This window comes from Siphateles boraxobius, unplaced genomic scaffold (genome assembly GCF_051911475.1).
Source record: "Siphateles boraxobius isolate OS27281-9 unplaced genomic scaffold, OSU_SipBor_1 41, whole genome shotgun sequence".
NCBI lineage: Eukaryota > Metazoa > Chordata > Actinopteri > Cypriniformes > Leuciscidae > Siphateles > Siphateles boraxobius.
The window spans coordinates 28,583,571-28,605,530 of NW_027509042.1; the positions used below are offsets into that span (position 1 = coordinate 28,583,571).

Consider the following 21,960-nt stretch of genomic DNA (forward strand, 5'->3'; position numbering starts at 1 on the left):
ATGTTGTACGACATCACTAGCATAAGGCAAAGTTTACATTGTAGGCTATATCATTTTCTCCGTGAGCAGAGATCAATTGATGTGACGGAGGTGCAAGCAATCTCCCTCTTGACATTCGACACGGTGCCATCGAGTGTTAAAACGCGAAAGGCGAAGCTTGAATTAACGGGTATGTCCCTCTTTGGCTAATGTACTTTCAAGATGGAGGGGCAACATGGCGACCGACATTTGAACCCCTTACCCGTATGTATTTTCAATGGCATATTATACACTCACGAGAATACTTTATTACTTGAATGAAGTAAATACACATTAATTAGCACATATATTTTTGAAAGAACTAAGTGTTTTTAGCTAAGAATAAACTAAAAAAGTTACACAGTGTAGCTTTAAAGATAATGAGGGCATATGAATTTAAACAGATGATGTGCATGGATAAATCTTTTATAATAAATACTGCAAAATTCAGTAGAAAAATAGGAATGGTCAATTTGATTTCATGGTAACTATAAAACTATCATTTTTTATATGTTTCGGCCGATAACCAATAAATGACCAATGTTACAATTCTGTACTACTTTATGTAAATAAATGAAAAGTAAAACTCTGAAACATAAAACCAACCATTTTATGTTACTTAACTGGAAGTTGAGAAAAGGTCCTAAAACCATGGACCACTTTCACAGACTGTGATGACGCATTTTAACGGTCATCAACATCGTAAATCCTGCAAAGTTTTTATTTATATATATATATATATTATATATAAATGTATGGATTTATAACACTATATTATTTTACCGTTGCATCAAATTACAAGAAACTAGTTAACGCTGCAGTGAGGGTGTTTCTATTACAGCGGCTGCGGGAGTGACGGGAAAATTGACGTCTTTCTCTAATTCTGACTGCCGTTATCAATTTCTGTCATTAATTACTCAACCTCATATCGTTCCAAACCCGTAAGACTTTCGTTCATCTTCAGAACACAAATGAAGATCTTTTTAATGAAATCTGAGAACTTTCAGTCCCTCTATAGACAACTACTCAAATGACACTTTGATGCTTCAAAAAGTTCATAAAGAGATTGTAAAACTAATCCATATTAATTGAGAGGTTTAATCCAAAATTTTCTGACGAGACATCGCTTAATATGATGAACAGATTGAATTTAGACTTTTATTCACATATAAACATTCATCAACTCACATCGGTTGTGGTAAACAGAGGCTCAAGCATGTTCGCTTGACTTGCGAGAACCAATGAGGTTCATTCTCGTGTGTTACGAAGCACGTTTGAGCTTCCACATGAACCAATGAGGTTCATTCTCGTGTGTCACGCAGCACGTTTGACCTTCCTCTAGAACCAATGAGGTTCATTCTCTCGGTTACACAGCACGTTTGAGCTTCCAAAAGAACCAATGAGGTTAATTCTCATGTGTTACACAGCGTGTTTGAGCTTCCTCAGAAACCATTCTTGTGCATTAAGCAGGTTTGGTTGAGCTTCTGTTTATGTTTTCTGATCAATGTTTATATGTGAATAAAAGCCTAAATTAAATCTGCTTATCATATAAAGCGATCGAGTCTTTTCAGATAATTTGGACCACTCAATTCATATGGATTAGTTTTACAATCTCTTTATGAACTTTTTGAAGCGTAAAAGTGGTAGTTGAGTAACTGTCTATGGAGGAACAGAGAGCTATCAGATTTCATTAAAAATATCCTCCATTTGTGTTCCGAAGATGAACGAAAGTCCTACGGGTTTAGAAGGGTGAGTAGCCTAGTTAATAACAGAATTTTCATTTTTGAGTGAAATATTCCTTTGAAATGCATTAAAATTCTTACCTGGTGTAAAGCTGTTATTCCATCTGCATTGGCACAGTTGACCACATCGTCATCTCCATTCTTTACTCGTACTTCTCTCAGCATCTCGTCTGCCTCCTCTGTGTCACCGCTAGCACACACTGCTAGGAACTCTGCAGTCTTCTCAAACCTTACCCGCAACCTGAGAAAGGGAGAGACAGGCTATCTGGAATGGTATTGACATCATTGTGCCACCTCAAAACCTATACAGTATTACACTGTTACTAGACTTGACAAATATTGTGTAATATTGGGTTCTACAATGAGATTCTACAACTGCCACCTTTAGCTTCAGCAACCATAAGGTCTAGGAACAATATTTTCAAATTGTGCTGGTTCTTTGATACTGTACATTAAGAATGGATAACCAGGAAACACATTCTACCAGGATAATTCAATGCATGGCAGATGGTCCTTGACACCCAAAATAGCAAATTAAATCTGGAGATCTTCATTAAAGAGTTATGCTGAGAAACACAGAAACAGATTTATTCGGAAATGCTTGTTTACGTCGAGGAACTCTATCACTAATTAACAGTAAAATGTTCCCTTTGTTCTGTTTTTGCCATTATTGTGGTGGTGAATCTCTAAACCTGTTTTTTTTCTGCTGCTCATTGGTGTCTGTTCTGCCTCCATCAGGAGCTCCGGTGCTCGTCTCTCCTCTCCAGCGACTCCGCGGCACCGCCGGCTCTCTGTCTGTACTGGAGCCCGACCATCGCGTCAGCTGCTCCCGACGCTTCGCTACCGCCGCGTCCCCCATAATCCAGCACTAAAGACACATTTTAAAGAGAAATCCCCATGATCACAACTACAGGAACATATATGACACAGACACGCCCTCCATGCGCGCTGTTTACACTTCCTCGTCACATTCACAGGAAGTTACTAAAAACATCTAACCAGTCATAAACGCTCACTTCTGTCCCACTAAAATACCTGCCGATCGGAGATTTCGACGACCAGTAATAAAGTTCAAGAACCTGAAAAAGATTTTATGTAATTGCCATGACGTTTAAAGCTTTAGGTCAGAGATCAAAACTACAGTTCCACCTCCAGGCTGCAGAGGGCATAGCAAAGATCGTTTCCAGCTTCCGGGGGGTTATACACCCCAAGGGATGATGCATTGCTCTATAATTTTTATTATAGGCCTACCTCCAAAATGTCATGTTTTAGCATTTCCCTTTTCATACTTATTTTATATTTGTATGAATACGCTGCAGTTCAATCAATGTGATGTACAAGGAGGTTCTAACGCTTTTTTTTATTTCAAAATATTCACAAACTTATAACTATATAATGAGGTATCCGATATATTCCAATTGTCATATGTGTGAGTGAATGTTTTTTAAAACACCTTTATTATGCAAGGATGGAGAAATGAAGCCTCGTGAAGGAAAATATTAGAATACTCGGAGTATTGATTACAGTACAGCAAACACAAAACGTTTTTACAACTTCTCACAACGTTGTATTTTGGTAATGTTGCAGTACAACGTTTGGCGAAACTAGACCAAACTACAACTTATGGGGGACGTTTTTCAGACCAGATGTGATTTTTCAGATGTGTTAAAATAACGTAATCTGCACGTTGGAATTAACGTTTTAAAAACGCTGTGAAAATACCAAACTGGTATGTTTTCTTTAAGTAATTCATTTTTTTTTTTACATATCACTTTTGTTTACTACTAAAACGAAACTAGACCAAACGTTTGGGAGACGTTTATTCAGGTGTTAAAATAACCTGCACGTTGGAATAAAACGTTTTAAAAAAGTTAAAATACCAAACTGGTTTCTTTAAGTAATTAAAAAAACGTATATCACTTTGTTTACTACTAAAACGAAACTAGACCAAACTACAACTTTTGGGACACGTTTTATTCAGGTGTTAAAGCTACCGTCGGCAACATTTTTTTGATTATTTTAGTGAAATCGACACTATAATCCGACAGAACAATATAAATAAAGTGGTTTTAGGAAAAAAACGAGCTTCTAACTCCACCTGGAGCTGTGTTATTTGTTTAGCAAAAATCCACCGCTTGGATCCTCCAATCCGGGTGTGAGATCTGACTGTCAATCACAGGTCGTGCACACGCCACCCTTCGGGCACGTTACAATCATATGCACACGCCTGAAGTTCGCACAGTAAGGCCGTGTGTCCACCAAAAGCGTTTTTAGCCAGCTGAAAACGCTAGACGCTCTGCTGAAAACGCCTATGTGGGCGCTTGAGAGCGTTTTGGCAGCGCTGCGTTTTTTCAGTTGAGACGATTCGTTGCTATGATACAGAATATCCGCAGCACAGTTTACTTGTAACTGATTTAGCAGATAATGTGTTTCATACTAAAATTTTATTTTTCATCCATTTTGTTCGGTTAGCTCTGCTGATTGACGTCGTTGTACAGAAAGAATGTTGTGACAGTTGGTCGGTGTGGTTTTTGTCCCGCCCCTCCTCCATTGAGATTGGACGGCTGTGTAAAAAGTGACAGTGATGAGCGCTGCGTTTTACCCAAAGTTGAACATTTTTCAACTCTCGGCGACCAGTAAAAAACGCAGAATGCTCAGCGCTTGAGCGTTAAATACACGCTCAGCGCCTCGTTACGCTCATGGCGTTTAAAAAACGCAGCGTTTTTTCCCATTGAAAACAATTGGAATTATATGCCAGCTGGATGAAAAAACGCTTTGGTGGACACACGGCCTAAGGAAGAGTGATGGCTGAAAAGATTCCAATTCCTCGGTTAACCTCGATAAAGTTCGGCTTTTTGGAAGAATCAATGCTGATCTATCTTTCTTACGAGAGTAAGAACAGTAGTAAAGCTACGGTTATTGTGTGCTATCTGACTAGCTCCAAATAGTCCATGGTGTTGATGGATGCCGATGAGACGGTCGCGTTCACAGAAAATCTGTTGCACACGCACTGACGAGCAGGAACTCGGTGGGAGGGTATTCGTTGATAGTGGGGGAGGGACATGAGAGTTGTAAACATTCAAAATTTCGCCTAAGTCCACTCAATCGGCCAGACTTGCCGACTGCAGCTTTAAAATAACGTAATCTGCACGTTGGAATAAAACGTTTTAAAAACGTTGTGAAAATACCAAACTGGAATGTTTTCTTTAAGTAGTAAAAAAACCAACAACGTAGGACTACATTCCAGCTAACAACGTTCCGAACGTCCACTTACGTCTGCATTTGGTCCGCATTGTAACGTTCGCTGGTTTAAGGATTGTGGTTATTCCGTAAAAATTCCTTTAAAGTAACTTTGATAATGGATTTTGTGCAGAAACCACGTTTTTTTTTTTTTTTTTTCATAAATTGACTATGATTTTACTGCAAGTAAACCATGGTGAAAATATAAGAAAAAACCCTGGTTAATTGTGGTTGCTGGTTTTACTGATACAAATAATAAAAGATACAATGGAAAAAATTTATTCATTTTCTTAATATTGCGTTAATACTCAATATTGTTAAAAATGGCCTTTATAATGATTCTTGACTGATTATATTACAAAGAGCCCATTGTGGACTGTTTCAAAAGAGTTGGATAATCTAATATGGATAATCATTTCACTTTTATTTTGTCTCTGTCCCAACTTTTTTGGGGTGTGTTGCAGCCATCAAAATCAAAATGTGTTCATATTTACAAAATACAATTATGTTGGTCAGTGAAAACATTGGAAAACTTTTCTTTGTACTTTTGTCAGTTAAAAAAAGTTTAAATAGAATTAACAAATCACAGATTCTTGATTTTAATGCATTTTACAAAATGTCCCCACTTTTTTCTGATTAGGGATTGTAATTTGTACATTAAATAATTTCCCCTACCATTACCATGCTTTAAATACTGTCCATTTAATGTGTGGTTCATAAAGTAAATCACAGTGCACATATTCATGCAATAGTGAAAAAATCCCCCATTGTGCAGATACTTTTGTAACCGATTAAACATTTGAATTAATGTATGACAATGCTTATTAGTAGTTCTTTTTCATGCCTTTGCATGAAAAAATATATATATAATAATCGGAAAACCCTTTTATTGTTGCTATGGGTTCAAAATGTAAGTAGAGTAATGCAAACAGAAATACAGATCGACAGTCGCTGAATCAGATAAAAGCAATGACTTCAAGTGCAGAAGAGGCCAAAAAGGATGGAAACAAGTCAATTGCTGAAATACTGGAAAAGAAAAACAAAAAAGATACAGGTAAGACATTCATTCTCATGTAATCTTGGGCTATATCACATTCTACAACCATAATTTAAATTTAAACTGACAAACTGTTGTCAGGCTGCAAAAGGTGATTGAACATGTTGATATAGGGCGGCATTATAGGGTGGCAGTGGCTCAGTGGTTCATGTGGGTTGTCTACTGTCGAGGTGTCCATGAGCAAGACACCTAACCCCAGCTGCTCCCGACGAGCTGGATGGCGCCTTGCATGGCTGACACCGCCGTCGGTGGATGAATGGATTCAGTCCATTTTTTGGGGGCAGTCGTGGCCTAATGGTAACAGATTTGGACTGGTGACCCAAAGTTGCTGGTTCGATTCCAGTACCGGCAGGAATATGACTGAGTTGTCCTTGAGCAAGGCATCTAACCCCCAATCGCTCCCCGTGTGCCACTCAAGGCTGCCCGCTGCTCCGGGTGTGTGTATCCATGTTTGCAGTGTGTGTGTGTTCACTACTCACTACTCTGCTCCTAATGTGTGTGCACTTACTTGGATGGGTTAAATGCAGAGGTCAAATTCCAAGTATGGGTTACCATACTTGGCCATCATGTGTCACTTTCACTTTTCACTTGAACTCTAAAACGGCTAGAAAATCAAAGCCATATCTAAAAAAATTGTGTTCCAAATTTGAGGTTGATATCTCAAAAAACGTAGCCTGGGAAAACCCAGACGGACTTCCAGCACATTTGAGATTGTTCTGATAGTCAGTCTGGCCAAGAGCCCATTTCCAAATTTTCCAAATCGAGGCGCCAGTCACAAACGTTGAGGCAGGCTTTACACGATGGCGATCGATCTGATTGGTTTTAGGTCTATCCAATTGCGGCCAGAGGCATTTGAGCGACGTCCATTGGTGACGCCCCTTTGGAAATGGGCTGTGAATAAACCTTCCCCAGACCCACTCTCAGATATAACTGGTGTCAACCAGGCTACAAAAAATGAGCTTTCAGTAAGATTTTGTTTGGGCGCAGTACCATATTTTCCCCATTAGATGGCAGCAAAACTGCACTGGGACACCAAGGTTTGATTTATTAGCAGTGGAGTTTTTCCTCTTTCAAATATTACTACACACATTCACATTTTACTTTACTATTACACACATACAAACCACACTGAAGACATCCATACCAACACACCCACACAATTATCGTTGCATAATTTATACAATTGGCTCTATAATATGCTGAAGCTGAAAACAAGAATAAAGCAAGTATTTGCTTTATAGGCCTAACCTGAAAAAAATGGCACCATCTGGTAAAAAAAAAAGGTACAAAAATTAAGCCTTACCAACAGAATCAAAAGCCTCTTAAAGGGTTAGTTCACCCAAAAATGAAAATTAAGTCATTAATTACTCACCCCCATGCTGTACCAACCCCGTAAGACCTTCGTTCATCTTCGGAACACAAATGAAGATATTTTTTATTAAATCTGAGAGGTGGATCACTGCTACATAGGCTGCCAGAGGGAATGAAACTTGACGGCCCAGAAAGTCATTAAAGAACATGTTTAAATATTCCATGTGCCTACAGTGGCTCAACTATAAGTTTATCAAGCGACGAGACTACTTTTTTCCCGAAAAAAACCCATAAATAACGACTTTATTCGACTATTCCTTTTCTTCCTTGTGGGCCTGAGACGAGAGTTCAAGAGATTTCCACGACGCATGCGCGAGAACTGAGAAGAGGACGTTCTTCTTCTAATACTTCTTGTTCAGTTCTCGCGCATGCGTCGTGGAAATCTCTTGAACTCTCGTCTCAGGCCCACAAGGAAGAAAAGGAGTAGTCAAATAAAGTCGTTATTTATGTTTTTTTTTTTCGGAAAAAAAGTATTCTCGTCGCTTGATAAACTTATAGTTGTGCCACTGTAGGCACATGGAATATTTAAACATGTTCTTTAATGACTTTCTGGGCCGTCAAGTTTCATTCCCTCTGGCAGCCTATGTAGCAGTGATCCACCTCTCAGATTTAATCAAAAATATCTTCATTTGTGTTTCGAAGATGAACGAAGGTCTTACGGGGTTGGTACAGCATGGGGGTGAGTAATTAATGACTTAATTTTCATTTTTGGGTGAACTAACCCTTTAAAGATAGCATCATTTTATAGTTAAATGGCCCTCGGATTAAAAATGGCAGTTTTAATTAGGGCTGTTACTTTACGTTCGAAAATTGATTGCACAATCTATCGGACCAACCAACACCATTTTCGAAATCGAAAATAGGGAATCGATTTTAACGGCCTTCTCTCGTAGCGCGTCCCAGAATTCACTTGCTTCGCTGCCCTATGAGGCCACTCCCAAGTCACGCCTACCGGTTATAAAGGGCAGTATTGGAACTTGTTAACAGCTGTGTAAAACTTTTTTCATTGGAACAAATATGAACTATACAAACTCAAAGCTATTGCTAATAATTATTTCATTTATAATTATCATAGGCATAAGTGAATATATTCTGACAGTGAGAGTTGGTAACCACAGGTAAAACCATGCATGGCTACTCGCTCACTACCACTGTATATATATAAAAAAAAGCCAAAACACAGGTTAAAACTAGCGACATAGACCAGTATTGCGGTATATTCAAAATTCAATTAGTTTCAGTAATTGAAATGTTAAAGGTTTTACTTTGGTTAGTTTGAGCTTAAACTAACAAAACATTAACTTTTTCTGTTGTAGTGTTGCTAATAATTTCCACACTGTTCTTACCAGATTTGTGTTTAAATTAATTCGGTTTCGTGAGGAGAACAGTTGCAAAGCTTCAGTTTGATTGATATTACATCAAATGCGTATGTATGGGATAATGTAGAGAGAGGCAGTTGTTATAGCAAATACAACCCCGACAGGCTAACTAGGTCTTGAATCAGCCTGAAGTGGTTGTATTCGCTATAATCGCCTCACTCTACATTATTCCGCTTATTACATGGCTACCTACCAAAAAAAAAAAAAAGATTGACAAAATATTGATTGAAAAGGAGTTTATGGATTTAAAAACAATTGTATTGCTTCCGCTAAAGAAAATAGCCCGTTCCGTCTCTACGGTTAGAATCCATGGCAAAACTTTTTTTCATGGCAACGTGTGTTATACTTAGCAGCGGTCTGTTATCAAGAAATAACTGTGACAAATCAGAATGACACAAACAAGTAAAGTTAACAAGAGGTTTATTTGCATGCACTCGGGGACAGATACGGCAGATGAGTAGCAGGTTTGAAGTCAGATGAATAAATAGATGGTAGCGTTATGGTTGATTAAGTCTCTTATCTGATGCAGGTAGTAGACGACCTGGTCGAAGGCTGATGGAGGACTGGCTGAAGAAGGACCGGACTGGAGAAGAGTACTGGATCGAGGTAGCAGACGGGTAAGTATCACAGCAGATAGGTAAACAGCAGGTTGGAAGGGTTTCTTGATAGAGAGTCAGGTTTGTCGCGTGGATAGACGAGACCAGACAACTGGGAAGGTGAACTGGTGTGCCTTTTGAGCAGTGGGTGAAGTGAATGTGGATTGCAGACAGGAGGTGATGACGGGTGCGGATGATTAGAATTAAAAGGGGTGATGACGGGTGAGGCTGAACGAGTGGGCGGAGTGTAGAAGTGTGGCGCTGAAACTGGTGTATCCGTGACAATAACAGACCGCATTCTACATTAGAATTCAACCAAGCCATGTAATATATATATATATATAAAAATAAAATAGTGAAAAGGTGTCAGGTATTGGTGTGGTATTTTTAATTTGCTTACCTACAGCTTCATCCATCAAGCCAGGAAGTAAACTATGACACCAGGCACTTGAACACAGACACAGAGGACACAGTAATGAGCATTAATGTTAGGTTGTGTGAATGCGCTCTCTAAACAATTTCCCCATGAACTATGCATGTATACACAGAGCCTCAACATTAGCTGCAGAGTCATCATCATCATCCAAGATGTTAAATACATTAATCCCAGAACATCTCCTGGTGGTGAGGCAGCATCCATCTTTCTTCAGCTGGACACTGGATCCCCTCTAATATCTCATCCTTTTCTTCCAATCCAGACATTCTTCACAAGCTATAACTTACCTGCATGTCATAATCCTCTATAATGGTATAATGATATATCACAGTATATATATACACTCACCTAATGGATTATTAGGAACACCTGTTCAATTTCTCATTAATGCAATTATCTAATCAACCAATCACATGGTAGTTGCTTCAATGCATTTAGGGGTGTAAGAAAAAATGATGTGGACGTCGAAGATCTCAAAAAGGAAGTTTATTACAGCATAGCAGTGGCAAGGCACAAGAAGCACCTTGGGTTCATCGGCGTCAGACTGAACCCAGAACATCCAAATCTTAAATCTTTTATCCTGTTACAGTTTACCACTCTTAATGTAAATGAAGTTGCTCTTGTTGTAACAGATGGGTTCTGTATGTTATTGAAGTTGAGACACCCCATTGTCTGAGAAGGTTCTCGGTGTCCCACACCCATTCCCATCCTACAATTGACTACCATTTGTTCAGGATTTGATGACCCCAAATGGTGAAGAAACAATATAACTTCACTTCATTCATCTCTATGATAATTAGGCCATTTTGGGCATGAGCTCATTCCAAAATATATTTTGGAGTGGAATCTGGGTCGAGGCAGACTACAATTTCTTACAGGGGTGTGGTCCTAGTCAAGACAATCTCCTGAACTCCAAACTGAATGTCAGAATGGAAAAGAAATGTGATTTAAGCAATTTTGAGCGTGGCATGGTTGTTGGTGCCAGACGGGCCGGTCTGAGTATTTCACAATCTGCTCAGTTACTGGGATTTTCACGCACAACCATTTCTAGGGTTTACAAAGGATGGTGTGAAAAGGGAAAAACATCCAGTATGCGGCAGTCCTGTGGGCGAAAATGCCTTGTTGATGTTAGAGGTCAGAGGAGAATGGGCCGACTGAATTAAGCTGATAGAAGAGCAACTTTGACTGAAATAACCACTCGTTACAACCGAGGTATGCAGCAAACGCATTTGTGAAGCCACAACACCCATAACCTTGAGGCGGATGGGCTACAACAGCAGAAGACCCCACCTGGTACCACTCATCTCCACTACAAATAGGAAAAAGAGGCTACAATTTGCAAGAGCTCATCAAAATTGGACAGTTGAAGATTGGAAAAATGTTGCCTGGTCTGATGAGTCTTGATTTCTGTTGAGACATTCAGATGGTAGAGTCAGAATTTGGCGTTAACAGAATGAGAACATGGATCCATCATGCCTTGTTACCACTGTGCAGGCTGGTGGTAGTGGTGTCATGGTGTGGGGGATGTTTTCTTGGCACACTTTAGGCCCCTTAGTGCCAATTCATACTTTGCAGTCACGTTACTACCATGGATACCTGGCGGGCAGCAAACGCTGACAAAATGGCAAATTTCCAATACTAGCCTACAATCAATTATACAGTGAGGCTATTTTGTTTCCATGGCACATTAACAAAACGTTTAATGACACTAATAACACTAAAAACAATACAATTACTAAATATTAATAATATCACTAAAATTACGAAACGATCCCGAGCTCTCTATCATTTTAGTGATATTATTAATATTTAGTAATTGTATTGTTTTTAGTGTTATTAGTGTCATTAAACATTTTGAACTATAACCCACTAAACACTGGACGTCGGATAGACGTGCAGATCATGTCTATATTGGGTCCGTCGGTCCATGACCAATTCTGGACATCTATTCGACGTCCAAACTAGGTCCACTATTTGGACGTCCAACCATGACCCAGCTTGGACGTTATGTTGACGTTCAACATTTGACCTTCGAACTGGGTCATTTTTTTGGACCTCATATGGACGTCTATTACTGGTGCAGGAAATTTACATGATTAATATGCAAATTTTTTTATTTACAAATATCATCATTGTTGTTATCAACATGATTAATACATATCAATACAGATTATTTATAATTATTTAAAATAATTTTCCAAAAACTCCATTTGATTGTCTCAAGCAGAAGGTGGTAATTGACACATACAAAGGTGTAATGCTGTAGCTCAAACAGTAGAGCGTTGGCACTTGTGTAACGGCCAGTTAGTGCAACGTCTAGATCGTGGGTTTGATTCCCAGGGAAAGCAGAAATGTAAATGTGCAATGTAAGTCACTGTGGATGAAAGCTTCTGCCAAATGCATAAATGTTAATAGATGGTATAGAAAACGTCCTCTACCCTTTTGAAACATGGGGCTAGAGTTATAGAAGATACTAAATTTGATGTTGAAAAGACATCCACCTACGACCACATTTGGTCCCACCGACGTTGATATTAGAAGTAGAATAAAGTCGTCGCCTGGCGTTACAAAACAACCCCTTCAGTGGACCGAAATTGGACGTCCAAAAATTACATAGAAAAGACGCAGTGGGAATGTGCTATGGAAACAAAATAGCAGTCTTTAGTTCACGAACAGCACAACTCTGCCATCTGTGAAAATCAAAAGCAGCCTCAAAAACTTGTTTAAAAAGAAATATTCTTCTAATTTTTTACTGTCATTAATGTAGGTCCACAAGAGAAATATTAAGCCAGTAAATTAAGATAGTTGCTATACCGTTATATCCATCATCGTCTCTGAGAGAATGCGGCGTTAATGCAGCGACAGATGCTGAAAGCTCAGTCCGTTTCTACTTTCAGTTTCGGGGAATGAGCGCGTTTACATGCACGTTCTTAACCCGATTATGCTGAATAATAGTGCATCCAATCGCACAACAACTATCTGGCATGTTGTTTACACTTCAAAACACCAACTTGTGTATATTAAAAGTGGCGACGTCCTGGCAAGATCCTTGATTAGTTTACTGGGTTTCCTTGCTAGAGAACGACATTCTTGCCCGCCAGCCAATGCTTGTGACGTCACGTGCAAAGTATGAATTAGGCATTGTTCAAATGCCACGGCCTACCTGAGCATTGTTTCTGACCATGTCCATCCCTTTATGGCCACCATGTACCCATCCTCTTATGGCTACTTCCAGCAGGATAATGCACCATGTCACAAAGCTTGAATCATTTCAAATTGGTTTCTTGAACATGACAATGAGTTCACTGTACTAAAATGGCCCCCACAGTCACCAGATCTCAACCCAATAGAGCATATTTGGGATGTGGTGGAACGGGAGCTTCTGCCCTGGATGTGCATCCCACAAATCTCCATCATCTGCAAGATGCTATCCTATCAATATGGGCCAACATTTCTAAAGAATGGTTTCAGCACCTTGTTGAACACACACACACACACACACACACACACACACACACACACACACACACACACACACACACACACACACACACACACACACACACACAATTAAACTGAGGGGCATACTCAGTGCACTACTGGTATGCTACATATGGCCTTCACCATATTCCAACCAAGTTGCCTATTATATCATATGTCCAGAGTGAGAGCGGGAATAAGACATTTAAAATGCATAGAATGCTCCTCGTCAGTCATACTAAACTGCCATAACGGAATTAACATTTGTTGGTTGAAGACGGTGGTGGAAAGACAAGCTCGAATTGATTTCTTATTTTTTTCATATAAATTGCGCGAAATATTAGTTTTTTAATTCAGGTCCATTACACCACTTTCCCCGCGAAAACAGTTAAATTTGTGGTAAGTAGGTAAGTAGGCTACGTTAAATGTGTAAAAGATAATGTAGAGCGAGGCTGTTATAGCCCCGACAGGCTGATCAGGACCCCGACGCGAACGGAGTGGTCTTGAATTAGCCTGAAGGGGTTGTATTCGCTATAACAACAGCCTCACTCTACATCCGGGCTATTCAATTGGCGCCCCGCGGGCCACGTCCGGCCCGCCAATCATCTCCATATGGCCCGAGGGCACCCCAACCTCCCTCCTTTTCTTTTCCTGGCGGTGCGGCTAAATTTGGTTAGATATGCGCATGGCCGCAGTGGCGCCTGCAGCTGTACAGCTATACGCACTGTGTGCGTACCATGAGCACTCCGACACAGGGGCGGAGCGGGGGGGTGGCTAATTGGGCTTAAGCCCCGAATGGTTTGTCAAAAGCCCTGAATCTTTTATGTTTTTTAAAATAACTTCAACTTTGTTTAATTTCCTCTCAGAATTTCTGATGGAGCGGCAAAAAATTAAACAATGTGCGTGGTGGCAGACGGTAATGCATCGCGCATCACTCAGCTTGTTTGCCAACTGCCAATAAAAACTAACGAAGAAGAATATAAATTAATCTTCTTCGCCGTTGTCATCAGGGGTTGGCCGCTTGCGGGCTGTTGTATGTTTAAACCGGCGTCGTAGCGAGCTTACTGGCTAACCGGCTGAAGTTATTATGGACATAATAAAGTTTTTTTATACGGAACACTAACAGTAAGCCTCACCGGCCGGAGAGAGATTCAGAAGCAGCGTCAGACGAACCGCGGACAAGTGTTACAAGTGAATCTGCTGTTGTAGGCCTAACACTTGAGTTAAGTGATGACAACAATTCCAAGTACAGATGCATCAATATCGTCAATAAGTTATTTTTCCCCCCATACTTTAATTTAAAAAGTAAATCTTTAATATATTCTAGATTCATTACATAAAAAGTTAAATATTTCAAGCCTTTTATTGTTTTAATCTTGATGATGGGCTTACAGCTCATGGAAATCAAAACTCCAGTACGCCTATCTCAAAATGTATTAGAATTTTAGAACAAAGAATTTTTATACGACCTGACAAGATCTCTAATCAGCTAATCAACTCAAAACACCTGCAAAGGTTTCCTGAGAATTTAATCTGTCAGTTTTGTTCTGGTGGTGCAGCACAATGACCTTTTCCACAATATTACATTTTTTTGAGATGCGCCTGTAATAATGCAATAAACATATTAGTATTTACATAATTAAAGGAATTGTTATGGTGAACAGTAATAATGAATAAATGGTAGCAGCAGAGTATTGCTAATTAAATGAATATCACTGTCCACAATTTTATATGTAAGCTTTTTGGACAACGCATCATTATTTTACTGTAACATATTGCACAATATCATCAATATTTAATGCAGCAATTCTGAACAAAAAGTATACATATTTAATAATAAGACACAGGTCTTTGGAACTTTTATTACACACATGAGACTTAAATTATTCTCAGCGAGTTATGGTGGCGTTTTGGCCCCAGTCTAAAAGGGCTGCTATATAAGTTTTACACGCCACCAGATACCACTGTGTTTTACCTATTTAGGCAAACTTAAAAATAGTCAGATAATGGTTGCCTCTTTTTAGTTGCCAGGGGTGAAAATGAGTCATCCTTAACATTTTTGGTGTTTTGGATTCACTACAGCTGGAGAACAATTACATACAAAATAGGTTGTAGGCTCTACTCGGTGAATTTTTTTTTTTTTTTTACTGAGTAAGGCCTAACTATCATAATTTTCCCAGGTAGTGTATAGATTTTTAGGCATTCTATTATCTCAAACAGCCTGAAAAATAGTGCATTTAGCTGACGTAACTGGGGAAAAAATCTCCAAGGGAGTATGCCCCTGCCTGGACCGCCCCTAGGTTTGGGCTAAGCCCCGAATGTTTACATCGTCTGGCTCCGCCCTCACTGACCTGAGAAACGTTTTCAGTCCGAATATTTCAGCAGTTATTATGTGTGTGTCCCGTATTTATGTCGACTGAACCAGCGACATCAATCATTCGTGAATTAATCATTCTTTGGTTCGATTATTTCCTTTCCATGAATTGGCCAAACGTGCTTGCATAACGGTCTGAAACGATTCGGATTCGTTCGGACCGTTCTGTCACTGAAGCATCTGAAGCTGTTTCTCAGTCAGTAAGAACAAATAGAGAACAAATAGAGCTGTTTTCAGTTGTTTCACTAGTTTACTTTGAACTACGCAGCAGTGCCCAGTGGATAACACAAGCTTAAAGGAGGCTTAAAGGAGTTGCGTTTACTCCCGGTCCCGGACACTATTAAACAGTGTTGCGACATCCAGTGAGAAGCATTTCAACCTGACACATCTCTCTGTTACAAACCACAAATCACTCAATGATTTTAACTAGTTTTAAATCAGATGAAACAGCCTCAACATTCCCAACACGACTGATGAGGTAAATAGCAGAAACATTGTGCCATGAACGAAGTTTGAAGACTAAATCCCTAATCACCAGCATAAACAAACATTTACCATGGATGCACTGTAGTAATATACCATGGTTTGGGCAGAAATGTGGAATATTTATATTGAATACTATGTTATAGTCATTTATATTGCATTAGATTTATTAGGGGGCTAGAGAAATATATAATTAATTGTGTGTATAGTTTTTACCTGTTTAGGCATTTTTTATACAGTGGTAGTGACTGAGTAGCCATGCATGGTTTTACCTATAGTTACGAAGTCTCACTGTCAGAATATTTTAATTCAAGCCTATAATAATTATAAACTAGAAAAAAAGCTTGATGAGACAAACTTTAAGTTGGCTTGAGAAAGCCGGACCAGAGAGTTTGAAGAAGTTTAAAACAGTTTGAAGTTTGATAGATGGATTAGTTAGAAAGAAAGAATAGTTAGAAAGAAAACAATACGTTAGAAAGAAAAGAAAGATTAGTTAGATAGATAGAAAGATTGGTTTCAATAAAAGAAATATTAGTTAGAAAGAAAGATTAGTTAGAAAGAAAGAAAGATAGACAACCCAGGCTCATTGGAAATACGTTACTCTGCCTACGTTTTTGCAAAACCTGAAATACGTACCTCCAGGTACGTTTCCCTGCACTTTTCGAGTGAAAAGTCCACTAGAGGCGCTATAAGTGGTATCATTTTTTCTCCGTTCCAGATGGTTAAATAAAGGTTATAAAAATGACAATACCAGTAATGTTCAGACTTCTCAGTAGCCCTATACACTCATTTTAATATAAATTAGCAATTTTTTCCACGCTTTTGAGGTGCCACACAGCCTATGTCTCATGGCAGTTCGTGATATGGTCACGTCATTTAATCTACTGGTTCGTGATACTGACACGTTTATTACGTTATTTTCGTGATATCAGCATTTTTATTTATTCATTTTATTTATTTTTTTACTAATGTAATGCACGATTCTTTCTGCCAGTCGGGCTGGAGCAGAGAAAGCTGTTTAATCGACATTTATTCACGATATCGTATCATGTTTATATATGTATTTCTTTTAATGTTATTATTTCGGTCTTATTGCCAGGGAAGCTGGACTGCTTTGCTGTTTATTGATTTTTAAAAAAAGTATAAACGACTACTCGAATTTTATCAGTAGGAAATCGCGTTGAAGAAGTCTCCTTCCGAACACATCGCGATATTTGGCATCAGTTCATGTGTGCCAAATGTTGGTAATACACTGTCCTAATAATGTTTGATATAATGTCTTTTCTGATGGTCGAAATGAATCGGATTAGCTCATGTTCAGTCACTGCATTATCTGTCATCTCCACGGAGGCTTTGCGTTTCATTGCTTTCTAATTCAAAACAAGGTGATTAAACACTATCTGTCACGTGACGTGCTACAGGCCTAGACCAAATTAGGTTTAAAGTAAGTTAGTACAATTAGTTCCAAAGTGGTATTTGTAGTAGAATCACAGTAAAAACAACACTTACCTTGCTTTTACCACAGTAACCTTAGTTTTACTGTGATAGGTGTGGTACAAGGACAGTAACCACCGGACTTACCATGCTTTTACCATATTATTTGAAGTTTTAATGTGATATTTGTTGTAAATCCATATTAACCACAACACTTACCATACTTTTACCACATTATTTGTAGTTTTAATGTGATATTTGTTGTAAATGCATATTAACCACAACACTTACCATGCTTTTACCACATTATTTGTAGTTTTAATGTGATTTTTGTTGTAAATGCATATTAACCACAACACTTACCATACTTTTACCACATTATTTGTAGTTTTAATGTGATTTTTGTTGTAAATGCATATTAACCACAACACTTACCATGCTTTTACCACATTATTTGTAGTTCCCTTTCGTTGTCACTCCGAGTTACGTCGGATGACGACGAATGGGGTTTCGCTTAGAAAGCCTATCAACTTCGAGTATTACAAAACGAGCCAATGGCAAAGAAATGCCATGGGTCTGCGGAATTTGCATGGCGTAACTCCGCCCCACCTCGTGGGTATAAAAGGAGGAAGCCGGCAGCAAGCAGATATGTTTTCGCTTCGGAGCCAAGTGTATTCTTCTCTCCACAAGCCATCTCTGAATTGTCAGCTTTACAAACGAGTACCTCGAGTGTTGGTGTGACGGCGATCTACGGCGAGAGCGTGCTTCCTGCTGATCTGTTGCAGTGGTCTGCCAGTCGGTGCGTTTCTCCCCGGGTGCTTCAACACTTGAGTTTTCTCTCACTAAAAGAGCTTACACGTGGCACGTCTTTTTAAAGATGTCTCGCCCGTGTACTTCTGGTTGCGGCAGATTGGTATCGGACTCTGATGGGCACGAGCGTTGCATAGTATGTTTGGGCATTGATCATGCTAGAGCAGCGCTCGTGGATGACTCATGTTCTCTCTGTGGGAACATGACCATCGCGTCATTACGGTCGAGACTCCGTGAACTCGCAAGAGTGAGAGTCCCCTCATCCACCCCCCGTCCTGCGGCTGGTGGCCAGGGTGATCTGAGGGTTACGGTCTGGAACAAGGCGCCGACTATGTGTCCGCGACCCCAGCCCCCCTCTTCAATGACGGTGCCCGCTAGTGAACTGCTGATTCCCGCGGGTCTACCCTCTGGTGGCCCGCGGGCTTCAGTTGAAGCTACAGAGGAAGATGCCATGTCTGTTGCAGCATCACTAGGCGGGTTTGACTCTTCTGGAAGTGAGGGCTCGTCACAGCTGCCACCTTCCGGTGTGCATACGGCTGTGCTCGAGTCTGATCCGGAGATGACGGCCATGCTTTCCCGGGCAGCCGCGAGCATCGGACTTGAGTGGAGGCCTCCACCCTGTCCTGAGCGCTCGCGGCTGGACGATTGGTTTTTGGGTAAGGCCGCCGACCCTCGTCCTCGGCAAACCCCAATACCTTTCTTCCCGGATGTGCATGATGAGATCTCGAAGTCCTGGAAGACCCCCCTGTCTTCTCGGGACCGCTCGCTGGTCTCATCCGCCTTTCCTCCCCTCGATGAGGCAGCTGCCCGTGGGTACACTGGGCTTCCCCCGGTTGAACGCTCTGTTGCCATGCAACTATGTCCTCAGAGTGCTTCTTCTCGGGGCGAGCCTAAGCACCCATCCAAAGCCTGTAGATTTTCGTCGACCCTGGTGGCGAAGTCTTACAGAGCGGCGGGACAGGCGGCTGCTTCACTGCATGCTATGGCCACTCTGCAGGTCTACCAGGCCCAGATGCTCAGAGACATGCACGAGGGTAGGACAAACCCAGGGCTCTTTGATGAGCTGCGCGCCGCGACCGACCTTGCTCTCCGGGCGACGAAGGTTACCGCGCGCTCCCTGGGTTTGGTGATGTCCACAGCTGTGGTCCAGGAGCGACATCTGTGGCTGAACCTGGCTGACATGCGGGACGCTGAGCGGACCCGTCTGCTTAACGCCCCCTTGTCCCAGGCCGGCCTCTTCGGCGGTGCAGTTGAAGACTTTGCCCAACAGTTTTCAACTGCCCAGAAACAGACCGAGGCCATCAAACACATTCTGCCCCGCCGGCCCGCTGCTGCCTCCACCTTGCCGGCCGGGCAGACGCCTCGACCTGTTTCCCGCCGAGGGCGCCCTCCTGCGGCTCCCGCCCCTCCCGCCCGGACCACGCAGCAGCCTCCACCCAGGGCCGGTCGCGGAGGAAGCCGTAAGAAGGCGCCACAGCCCTCTCCTGCCCCGCCCCCCGCTAAACGCCGGGCCAAGCGGCGCTCCTGAGACGGGCTGCTCAGGGATGATGATTGTTTCTCAGGAGGTGGTAGCAGGACCACTCCTTCCCCCGGTGGAGGGCCGGGGGAGAATCTTTTGTTCTCCACTCCCCGCTGCTCACCCACGGGTGGGCAGCACCCTAATGTGGTTAAAGACAGAAACAATCCCCTCTTCCCTGAGCTCACAGAGTTCTCGGGCGACACAGAGCGCCGCCCACAAGCCGTGCTCTCCTCGCCCCCCTCTGTCCCAGAGGCGGTTGACACGGCGTGCCGTCCACGGACCGCTTCGCCCCTGTCCCCCTCTGTCGCCAGACCCCTGGCAGAGCAGGCCCCCGCGGGACGACCAGCCTGGTCCTCCCCTGGCCCCCTCTGCCAGGGTGCGGTTGCTAACTGTGCCCCCTCTCCGGGCCGCTATGCCGTCCACTTCTGGGCCAGTTACTCCGCCTCGCTGCCCCTCCGGGGGGACGCCTGTGGCTCGCATGATCCCGTTGGTTCAGTTCCTGGGAGCCTGGCTAGAGCTTCCCCGTCTGTCCCACTGGATCGCGCGTACCGTCAGGCTCGGCTATGCGATTCAGTTCGCACGGTCTCCTCCCCGCTTCAGGGGAGTCCGCTCCACTTTGGTCGGTGGCAATGCCCCTATCATGAGAGCAGAGATTGCCACCCTGCTGGCGAAGGGTGCAATCGAGACTGTCCCTCCAGCCGAGATGAGGTCCGGCTTCTACAGCCCCTACTTCATTGTCCCCAAGAAAACCGGTGGGTTACGGCCAATCCTGGACTTGCGCGTGCTGAACCGCTCCCTTCACCGGATGCCGTTCAAGATGCTCACCGCCAAACGCGTTTTCGAATGCATACGGCCCCAGGATTGGTTTGCAGCGATCGACCTGAAGGACGCCTACTTTCATGTCTCCATTCTTCCTCGACACAGACCGTTCCTCCGGTTTGCTTTCGAGGGGCAGGCATACCAGTACGCGGTTCTCCCTTTCGGGCTAGCCCTGTCTCCTCGCATCTTCACGAAGGTCGTCGAGGCGGCCCTTGTTCCCCTTCGAGAGCAAGGGGTTCGCATCCTGAGTTATATCGACGACTGGCTGATCCTAGCTCACTCTCGAGATCAGGTTTGCGAACACAGGGACCTAGTGCTCCGGCACCTAGCCCGTCTGGGCCTTCGGGTCAACTGGGAGAAGAGCAAACTTTGCCCCGTGCAGAGGATCTCTTTTCTCGGTATGGACATCGACTCGGTCGCCATGTCCGCGCAGCTTACGAGCGAGCGCGCGCAGTCACTGCTGACTTGCCTAAGACAATTCGAGGGCAAGAGTGCGGTTCCACTGAAACTTTTTCAGAGGCTCCTGGGGCATATGGCATCTGCAGCCGCGGTCACGCCGCTCGGATTGCTTCATATGAGACCGCTTCAGCTTTGGCTTCGCGACCGAGTCCCGAGGTGGGCATGGCAACACGGCACGTTCCGAGTACCAGTTACTCCGACCTGCCGTCAGTTCTTCACCCCGTGGTCGAACCTCGATTTTCTCAGGGCCGGTGTCCCCCTGGCTCGAGCTTCCCGGCATGTTGTTGTCTCAACAGATGCCTCCACCACGGGCTGGGGCGCCATGTGCAATGGACATGCTGCTGCGGGCTCCTGGACAGGACCCCAGCGGCTGTGGCATGTCAATTGCCTCGAGTTGTTGGCAGTACGCCTTGCCCTGCACCGCTTCCGGGCGTTGCTCAGGGGTCAACACGTACTAGTCCGCTCAGACAATACCGCCACTGTAGCGTACATCAACCATCAAGGTGGTCTACGCTCCCGCCGTATGTCACAACTCGCTCGCCACCTCCTCCTATGGAGTCAGAAGCATCTGAGGTCGCTTCGAGCCATCTTCATTCCCGGAGCGCTGAACTGTGCAGCCGACGAGCTCTCACGGCTTCAGCCCCTCCCTGGAGAATGGCGACTCCATCCCCAGTCGGTTCAGCTGATTTGGGACCAGTTCGGGGACGCGCAGATAGATCTGTTTGCCTCTCACGACTCGACCC

The 21,960-nt window shown here is 42.6% G+C and overlaps 1 protein-coding gene and 1 long non-coding RNA gene across 5 annotated transcripts in view; one reads left to right on the forward strand and one right to left on the reverse strand.

The window, feature by feature from the left end:
• ppp1r12c (protein phosphatase 1, regulatory subunit 12C) overlaps positions 1–2,924 on the reverse strand; it is a 32,112-nt gene extending 29,188 nt beyond the window's left edge. The window contains exons 1-3 of one of the 4 annotated variants that reach the window (XM_077199112.1): positions 2,796–2,924; positions 2,453–2,628; positions 1,842–2,001 (exon numbers count right to left, since the gene is read on the reverse strand). In XM_077199112.1, the coding sequence (XP_077055227.1) occupies positions 1,842–2,001; positions 2,453–2,619 (327 nt within the window). In that variant the 5' untranslated portion in view covers positions 2,620–2,628; positions 2,796–2,924. Of the gene's footprint in view, positions 1–1,841; positions 2,005–2,452; positions 2,734–2,776 lie in introns of those variants that run through there. The other 3 variants (XM_077199113.1, XM_077199114.1, XM_077199115.1) reach the window with 3 other exon arrangements.
• The window catches only part of LOC143706822 (uncharacterized), a 458,129-nt gene that overhangs the window by 353,815 nt on the left and 82,354 nt on the right, over positions 1–21,960 (forward strand). The gene's annotated exons all lie outside the window — the stretch shown is intronic.